Source organism: Anser brachyrhynchus (genome assembly GCF_964034855.1).
Source record: "Anser brachyrhynchus genome assembly, chromosome: 3".
NCBI classification, from domain to species: domain Eukaryota; kingdom Metazoa; phylum Chordata; class Aves; order Anseriformes; family Anatidae; genus Anser; species Anser brachyrhynchus.
The window spans coordinates 124,486,771-124,495,999 of NC_137696.1; the positions used below are offsets into that span (position 1 = coordinate 124,486,771).

At 53.6% G+C, this 9,229-nt stretch overlaps 1 protein-coding gene across 6 annotated transcripts in view; it reads right to left on the reverse strand.

Moving 5' to 3' along the window:
• Window positions 1-2,038: 2,038 nt before the first annotated feature.
• The window catches only part of FZD3 (frizzled class receptor 3), a 60,362-nt gene continuing 53,171 nt past the window's right edge, over window positions 2,039-9,229 (reverse strand). For all 6 annotated transcript variants that reach the window (XM_080587830.1, XM_080587829.1, XM_080587827.1 and 3 more), the window contains 3 exons: window positions 9,075-9,223; window positions 7,093-7,326; window positions 2,039-6,455 (listed from right to left, as the gene is read on the reverse strand). In XM_080587830.1, the coding sequence (XP_080443956.1) occupies window positions 6,242-6,455; window positions 7,093-7,326; window positions 9,075-9,223 (597 nt within the window). In that variant the 3' untranslated portion in view covers window positions 2,039-6,241. The remainder of the gene's footprint in view (window positions 6,456-7,092; window positions 7,327-9,074; window positions 9,224-9,229) is intronic.

Genomic DNA, 9,229 nt, shown 5'->3' on the forward strand with positions numbered 1-9,229 from the left:
CACGGCACACGGGGTGGCACTATTGCATCGGAAATCCCGCCGGGCCTCCGCGGATGGTGCTTTTTTTTTTGGGGGGGGGGAGATGATTGGGCTTCCCCTGGGACCCCCCAACCCCATGGGGGTCCCCAGGCCCCCGCGCACGCTGCCCGGATGCGCCGCCGTGGCTCAGCACCTGCGGGCTGAGGCCTCGTAATTGCCCGCAGCTCGTCTCCTTTGGGATGCGCCCGCACCCAGCTTGCTCTAAGAACTCTTTTAAGAGGCCCCCCCAGCCCCGTGCTGCCCCAGGAGGGAGGAAAGGCCCTTAAGGAGGGTTCACGCTTGGGGAAAAAAATCGCTCCGTGATTTTCGGGGGCTCTGTTCAGGGAAGGAGCGGAGGGCGAGGAGAGGGGCTCAGCGATGCCTGGAGCTGCTGCTGGGTCCACTCCCACGCTGTCCCCGCTGCGTCCCCTCGCTGTGCTGAGCGATCTGACCGACCTGATCAGCCGTAGGGACTTCGGTTCGCTGCTGCTGCAGCGGGGGGAAATGGAGACGACCCTGTGAAAGCCACCCGTGCTTCTCTCTCCTGGGATGCTCTAACTGGGATCTCTCTCTCCTGGGATTTTGATGTCCCGTCCCCGGCAGTGCCCAAGGCCAGGCTGGGTGGGGCTGGGGGCAGCCTGGGCTGGCGGGCGTTCGGGGAGGTTTAATTTGGGCGGTTGGGAAGGCATAAAGCCGGCATCGCGGCTCAGATGTGCCCCAAATACTTGGCCAGCACCGGGTTTTGTGGCCTCTCCGAGGGGCCGGCGACATCCCGCTGTCCCCAGGGGCTTGGCTCCCCTGGGGGAGCACAGGGAAAGCCCCAAAACCCTGTGCAAGGGAGAACTGGCGCAGGAGCGGCTGCCTTTCCAAAAAAAAAACCCAAAAAATAAATTAGGAGCAAAGTTAGCTTTCATTTAATCCCATTTTTCTGCAGCCAAGCAGATGTTTTGCGTCTTTTGGCAGAGGCAGAGCCTTATCTGATCGCAGGGCTGAAACAGGGGAGAGCAGCGGGCTTTGAAGGCATGGCAGGAGCGCAGCGGAGGTATGTTGGGGCTCGTTGCTCCTGATGGGTTCCAGGTGGGATTTGTAGCTGGATTATGTTGCAATTCAGGGCCTTGAGGGATTTTTCAGCACGCTTTGCAAAGCCCGGGAGCCCTCCGCTCCATCGCTGGGCCAGCACACAGGAGCAGCAGCGCAGGATGTGCCTGCACCGAACAAGGAGGATTTAACAGCCCGCAGGAAGAAAACAAAAGGATGTTTTGTGCGTTCCAAGACAAAACACCAAGAAATAAAGTCAGTAGTTGAAGCCGAGCGCTAAAAATGTTTCCTCAGATGCTGCCCGGAAGCAGCAGAGCGGATCTTCCCACCTCCCCCTAGACCCAAAAGCGAAGCCGGACTCCTCCTGGGTTTTACTTTTCCTCCAAGAATGAAGATTTGTTTTACAGAAGCAACCTGCAGCAGAAAGGCCGGGTTGGTCCCTACAGGGGAGGAAGCAGCAGCGACCTGTGTGGGTTCCAGGGACGTGTTTGGGTCTCATCCAGCAGCTCCTCACCAAAGCCAGGGCACGCGACGCCTTTCTGACCTGGCAGGAAGGGATTCGGGTCCACGACCAGGAGCCCGGAGGGAAACCATCGCCCTTGCTGTGAACAAACCAAGAGACAGCACAGCACCGAACCCCAAAAAAGAAAGCCCAAAGCCCCGAACAGCCCCGTTCTCTCCTAGCCCCGGAGCTGTTCCTTAGCTCGCTGCTCACACAGCGCTGGTTTTGGAGCTCTCAGCTGCTCGGCGAGGGTAAAACAAACCAGAGCCGGATCCTGCTTCATGGTGGAAGGACGCCCGGCACCCGCGACTACAGATCCTACAGGCACATTAGGGCTAGGAAGTGTTTCTTATTCAGAGCGCTGCTTGCTGGAGTGAAATCTAACACAAACCTCGCGCTGCCTTCGCCACAGCTGCCTCCGAAATGGGGCTTTTAAGGGGGACATAGTCTGACGTATCAGAGAGCTTTCACGACGAGACTAGGATTTTTACATGGTTTTATTAAAAACTTTCAAAGGGCTAAAATTAAAATCGTACACCCACTACGACGTAACCAGTTTGTACACTCACAGGTAAAGTGCTAAAAATTAAACGTTACGAAACCGACACTGGACTACTGTAAACAAAGCCTACCGGGAGCTGAGCGCGCGTCGAACCGGCTCACGTCGGGTGCCCTCTACGCACGGGTCTCACGAACACGAACACTTCCTCTTCTCACCCAGAAACGAAGTCACGGCACGTACACGTGCCAGAGCAGCCACCCACGGAGACGGCAGCGCCGTCGCACGCGCCGCCTTCCCTCGGCACGCGGCCCCTCCGGCGGTTGACGCGAGGCAAAAATCCGCGTGCAACATCCCACCGCTCACGAGAATAAATCCCGATCTGTTACAAAATGCGTGCATCGGCGTAGGAGTGAAATTTCACATTCAGGTCTACATTCGGTCGTTCGGGCTGAACCGCCGTGCCCCCCGCGCAGGGACGCGCCGCTCCGCAGCCCCGTTTGCTCGCTCGTTGGGGTCCTCAGCCCCCAGACCCGCTCCAAGCTCCTCGCCAGGCTCCTCCTGCAGCCCCCGAGGGGTTTCGGTGGCAGAAGCTGCCCTTCCCTCCTCGCTGGGACGATTTGGCAGCGGTGCTGGATGCCCCGCTCCCAGCCGCGGCGCAGGCGCACAGCCCACATCTGGCAGGCATCGAACGCGCTTCGTACGGCCAACAGCGAAAAGCTTCTGCAGCTAAACTGAGCTCTGCACGCTAAGAAAAGGCAGGGCAATCGAGCAGAGGAACAAATTCACATAAAAACGTGGCTTTTTGCTGCCGCTGGGCTTTGAGGCTTTGCAGAAGATGAGCGCTACCAAGCCAGCAGGGAGGCGGATGCCGTGCTGCGGAGCCAGCCTTTTCCGTGCAGCGACCACAGCGTCGCTTCGCGGGGTTTGGTGGCTGGCGGGAGCCACAAAGGGGTTAGGACAGAGCGAGCATCACGGCCTCGGGGACTCTGCTGTCGCGGGGCCGGGGGGCAATGCCTGCACTTTCTGAGCCCTCTCCTGTGCCCCTGGGCAGTGCTGACCCCGAGCAAAGCCCACGGTGCTGTCCAACGGAGAGCCCTTGGCACTCGCCTCGCCAGGGCAAGGGCGCACGGTTTGCAACGGGGAAGAAAACGGAGATTCGGTTCCCTGGGAATAAGAAGCCGTGGGTTTTGCTGGAAGCTTTGGCAGCACGATCGCGCAAAGCGGTATTCTCGTGCACCGGCCGCAGCATGCATCTGCTAGGGAGGGACAAAGGCCGGCTGTTCGACCCGCCGCACACGTGCTCAGTTACAGGTACGTGGGGCAGCCGACGCTGCAGCTCGGGGAGCCGCTTTCGGCTGCGGGGGGGATTTAAACACTGGCACCAGTCCCAGAAGGCAGGCGTCTGGGCCGAGCTTCTCACCCGCTAGCAGCGGGTGCTGAAAGCACCCCAAAAACGTGCCCAGGTACAGCGGGCAGAGACAGCACCTGGGCTGCAGTCACACTCGGAGAGGCTCCCGAGCCCCCAGATGTGAGATCTGGGAGCCCGAGCCCTGCCAGGGCAATCTCACCCCTGTTTCAAGGCTTTTGTGAAGGGCTTTGAGTCCCGGGGAGGAGGAATGCCGTGCAGGAGCACAGAGCAGCGCGCTGATTCAGGGTTGGAAGATAAAAGAGAGGGGTTGGGATTACAGGGGTAGGGATAGCAAAAAAATGCACCCAGAACTGAGTTTTCCGTTTTAATCAGCTCCCTGGGTGGTGGGAGTGCTCTGTGCTCACGCGGGGGATGTACGAGCAAGGAACAGCTTAAACACACCCACCTGGAACAATGTGGGGATTCAACCTCGCAAATTAGCAAATTTCTGGGAGGATGTATTTCAGACCTCCATCATTCCCCTCCTGACTCTAAGCACGTCAAAGCCGGGCTCCCATTACCAAAACACAGTACTGGAAGTTTAGCCAGGAAGATCAACGCAACCACTTGACCTCCGTTAGTTCAGTGGCAGCGTTTACAAAAAACTGTAATCCGGCTTCTTTTGCGGATTCAGATTCCTAAAACTATCATCCCTTTGAAGCAGTACGTCACTCAGTAGAAGCTGAATTTGGGGAGCGAAACAGAAGGGGAGGTGTTCACCTTTGTGCCTTGCAGGGAACTGTCGTGTTTTCAGCAAACCTCACTGGAAAGTGCTCGCATGCCCACGTGCCCTGGAGGAGGTGACCGGGCGTACCTGGGCGCGATCCCTGCGCACGATCCCCGCGGCAGCTCCCCAAGCAGGCAGGGAGCTGGGGGCAAGCACAAAGCCCGGGATGCGCAGCGCCCCCGAGGGTGCAGAGCCCTCGCTGAGCTTTGTTTTTTTGTTGCTGCTTTTGGTTTGTGCTTCTCCTTTGGAACAAAAGCCTGGTGGAAGCAAGAAAGATGATTTACAGTAAATATCTCTCTAAAAGACACCACGGCTCCCCGAGCAACCTTTGATTTCAAAGGCTGCACGGTTACGTGCTTTGCTGTTGTGTCATCAGCTACAATTAACGTGCCTAATTGTAGCGCAGCTCAGTTTCTGCCGCTCAAAAAAGCCTCTGAAGTGCGCAGCATCGCGGTTGTTGCCCTATTTCTGCCCTCAAGGTTGTGCCATCTAGGCATGTGCAAAGGCTTTTCAACACGCCTCAAGCAGGTCAAAGAGGGAATTATGTAAGGGCAATGAAAAAACAGGTATTCACTTCCCAGCAATGATCTGCAGTAATTACTGAGGTAGGTTTAATCGCAGTCAGCGTTTCCTCGCGCTGCACGAATCTTACAGCAGATGCTTCAGGAGGTCGCTGCGCCACCCGAACCATGCCTCGACTTCTGCCTGCGGTGTCAGTGAAGACTTGGACTCCAGCGAACTATTTACACACCAAGAAAGCCCAAACCGAATTCTCTGCTGTGAATCTACAGGAGGGAATGAAAAGGAAATAACCTAGAGCGGAGGTTGATCGTGAATGCGAGCTCGAAGGAGCCAGCGGGTTGTGGTGGATACCTGTCTTCCCCTTGAGACAGCGACGCAGAGGGCTCTCCGGCTCTGCTCCTGCCTCGATTTGTGTCCCCCGTGTCCAACCCCCTGCTCGGTGCAAAGCAACCCCCAGGAAACAGCCGGGGTGGCGCAAGGAAGGCGGGCAGCCGTCCCTGACCGAACTCCTCGCGGCCGTTTCGGCCCCAGCCCTCCTCACCTGGACTGCAGGATTTGTAAACAGGATTTGTTCTGCTTGTAAGGAACGGGCTGCGCGCCTCCCAGTTCGGGTGACAAACCCAGCTTTTCTAGTCTCTCTTTAAATAGATAGGAACAGGCAATCTCAGCTTCTGTACATCCATCTAAAAATAACTGGCTGAATAGTATCTAGATAACTGGTTTTAAAATCCATCTTTTCCTACATAAATTGTAAACAAGTAGAAAATTTAAATAGTATTTTGTAAAAAAGCAAGGACAATACAAGTTATACAAAAATCACTCTTCCCTGCCTCTTGCCTCCCCCCGCCCTCCACCCCCACCCCAACAACTGAGCCTAAGCAGCTCCGGGAGGAGCCGGTGATCCTCGGCACAGTTTCATTTCCTTCTGCAAAGCGCTCATTCCTTTGTCGCATTTCCAGTGTTAACCACTTAAAACTGCCTGCTGTGTGTCCTTTATACAGTGTTTAATACGGGGCCCTCCCCCTGGGCTCGATGAGAACACGGATCAGTTTGTTATCTGGCCAGGGACCGAAGAGCTGCGTGGAGGAATCCCTTCAGCATTCAAGAGCTTCCTTATGCCCACCAGGAACGCTCTCGCCGTGGCCCTGTCAGGGAGATTTCAAGGGTGACACCTACTGACACGCAGACGCATCGGAGGGAGGGGAAGGTTTTTCTTTAAACAAAGAATAAGGAATTCAGCAATGGTGTATGCTGGGTAAATAGTTATCAAATAAATAATTACCTACAGGTAGGCTCAAACGAGGCAACCAGCTTTTTACTCGGTAATTCAAGACTCGCTGAACACTCTAGCTCTGACGCAACTACAACAACTCTGGCTTCAAATCGGAGAAGCCCGTTTCGGCTTCCTGATGCAAAGATCAGCACCCGCTGAGGGGCACGGTACCACTGAGCGTTATCGCGCCGCCGAGGAACGGACTGCGAGCCGTACAGCCCCGGCGAGCCCTCCTTCCCCAGAAAAGCCGATCAAGCGCTGGTCCCGTCCTCTTCGATGACGCGGTTCATGCTGGTGCCGTGCGTGATGTGTGTCATTGGGTTGCTGCTGAGGTCCCTGATGCTGCTGTGACGCGACTGCTCGTTCAGCCGGTGGGAACTGCTGTGCCTGGAATGATCAGTCAGTCGTGACATGCTGCCGTGAGGTAGTCTTTCTTCTACGCCTCTGTAGCTGCAGGGAGTGTACCTGATTTGGAAAAACAGAGGACAATTGTTAGCAGCACTGCAGGCACGAGAGAATGTAAATAAATCTCGGTGCGTGTGCACGCACACGCACACGAACCCTCGGCTTTTATGAAGAAAGGTTTCCCTGCTCCGTCGTTTAGCTCATGCAGCCTCAGGCAAGTTGTTCCAGCTCCTCGTGCAGCTCGGTTCTTGCCACAGCGCTGTGCGGAGTATTGATAATTAGGTGAGTAAATACTTGATGATAAATGGTGTTATAACGCTTCGCTACTCGAGTTAGAGTGGGTAACTCTTAGTACTGTTTATTTCAGCAGGGCTATGACTATTCGCAGAAACCGAAGCCATTTACGCGCAGCCAAACACAAAAGTGCCAAACTGACGGTGGGACAGCTCTGTTTTCCCATGCACTTGGTGCAGCACAGATCGCTGAACACAGGCTGCGCAATTCACTGGCACTGACACAGACTCCGAAAACGCCACGGTGATCTATCTGTTAACCTAGACGCTAAAAAGGAGAGGAGATGCGATCGGAGACCGTAAACACCAGCAGAACTTCCAGTTCTAGCAACACGGTGGCCAACCTCCCGGCTCGCAGGGACTCGCCCAACTTTCCACAAGACTTTAAAGAGAAGGAAACGCACCGGCCATCACGTGAGCGGTGCAGGCTGCCGTGGTAGCTGCTCACTTTGCTGTGGACGCTGCCCGCTTTGCTCCTTTGGTCGTCCATCATCGCCAGCTGGGTGGAGGAGGCGTGGGTGGAGGTGCCCTGGGTGGAAGTGCCTCGGGACTTGCGGATGATGGGGGTATTTGGGTCTCTCAGAAGAGACTGAGCAAAATCCGGCTCTTGCAGCACTTGACGACTCTCATTTACAACTCTGTACGAGACGTGCAATTTGAATAGTTAATGTTAATTGCTGCAATAAGAGGCATGAAAATGATCACAGCAACAGCACTAGAAGCATTTTACAAGCAGAACAAGTCAAATCTTACAGCTTGGCAAGTCAGACCGCTTATTTACATTATAATGGCTCTATTTACCTAATTTCGAAGCGCCCCTGCACTTGGCTATTTCACTGAAGTTCATGTTCTTGTCTCCTTCATACTCCCTGTATCTGATCCTCCAGCCTAGACACGCAGAGTAATTGCGGGGTGTTTGCTTATGGCCTTAGCCCGCACGTAACTGTCACAAGAATCTCCTCGGGACAGCGCTGACGCTCAGCACGCTCCGATTCCCCGGGGACCTGCCTCTCAAGGAACAGGAGGAGCGGCTTCCTCCCTCGGGTGAGCATTTTACATCTGGACTGAGACCAGCAGCGGGAAGGGAACACCAGCTGGAATACAAGCTATGTAGCACGACATATATAACAAGGCAGGAGCAACTGGCTGGCAGCCCGTGGCTCAGCGGTTACAGTCCCACAGCCCTCGGTTGTGAAATCCCCTGCTGCGAAGGGGTGGCGGAGGGACACGTGCTCGGCTGCTCTACCACGGCGTGGTGGAAGGAGGTGCTACCACACCTGCAGTCCTTTTTTTTTTTTATGGGGATGTTTCTTCCTCTCATCCCGCATTCTCTATGTTACTCTTTCATGTCCAGTTTCCTCCATCTGCCCCGCTTCTCCTCCTCATTTTCTTGCAGGTCCAAGGTAAGACCGCGCTCTAAAACAGCCTCCTCTGCCTTTGCTAACTCTATTCCTGTGTCCTCTGTCCACCAAACGAGTATGTCACCTCCACGTAAACCTCACCTAAATGTATGTACACGTCTTAAAATCCTATTAAATTGTTGTTAATCCCGTGCATATCTTACTGGGTTATCTTCTGAATAAATACAACTCTGCTCCAACTCTACAGGAGGTATTTTTCCTTTAACCTCAGCGCAAGGCCAGTTCTGCTACGGATGGACAAGTCAAAGTCACGGAGCAGATCCTGCACCACTTGAAGGCTTGCTCTGCGTGTGGATCTCGTTTGAAACAGCTGCTTACAAGACAATATTTACCATTACGAGAATAGCTATTCACAGCTATCACATAACCAAATGGATTGTCCCTAAATTTATGCCATACCTCAGTCTACGTTAATTTCAGCCTTCAGGAAGCTATAACACATTCTCACTGTAATTTTATCAAACTGCTTTGGCACTAACGTCTAATGCACACGGGAAGATTAAAAGCAGAGACAATTGCTTTTAACTGCAACCATGGTGAAAATAACTTAGGTTTACTTTCAATTTAAAGGTTTGGTTCAGTTGGCCAGATAGGTACCTTCACAAATGAAAACTTCAATTGCACCCCTCAGCATAAGGCAGAGCAGCTGTAATATTTAACCAAAACCTAACTCTCATTAAAAAATACTTTGAAAACAGAGAGAACAATGTAAATTGGTTTCTGGGACTAAAAAATAATCATGGCAAAACGTGTGACAGTTCTTCAGGTTTTTTTTGGAGCTGTTTCTTGTCCTGTCCTTCCTTGCTCCGCTGTAAATAACGACAGATTTCCAAGAAAGCTGACCCTATCTGCTCCTGTCCTTGCCACCATAAAAGATTGATCAAAATACTACGTCAGGACAATGAGGGAAGAGGAGTTTATTTGCCCATTCTCAGCTGGTTTATCTATTAGATATCAATACTCACTCTTTTTTCCTGCGTCCGTGGAAGAAGCTAGCCCACTCAAAACAGGTCTTTTTGCTTCCAACCCAGAAGACAGAGGGTATCCCAACTACCAAAGCCATGAGATATTTCATGAGAAAGAGAATCAGATCTGGACGACTCATCTGAGTGACCTACAG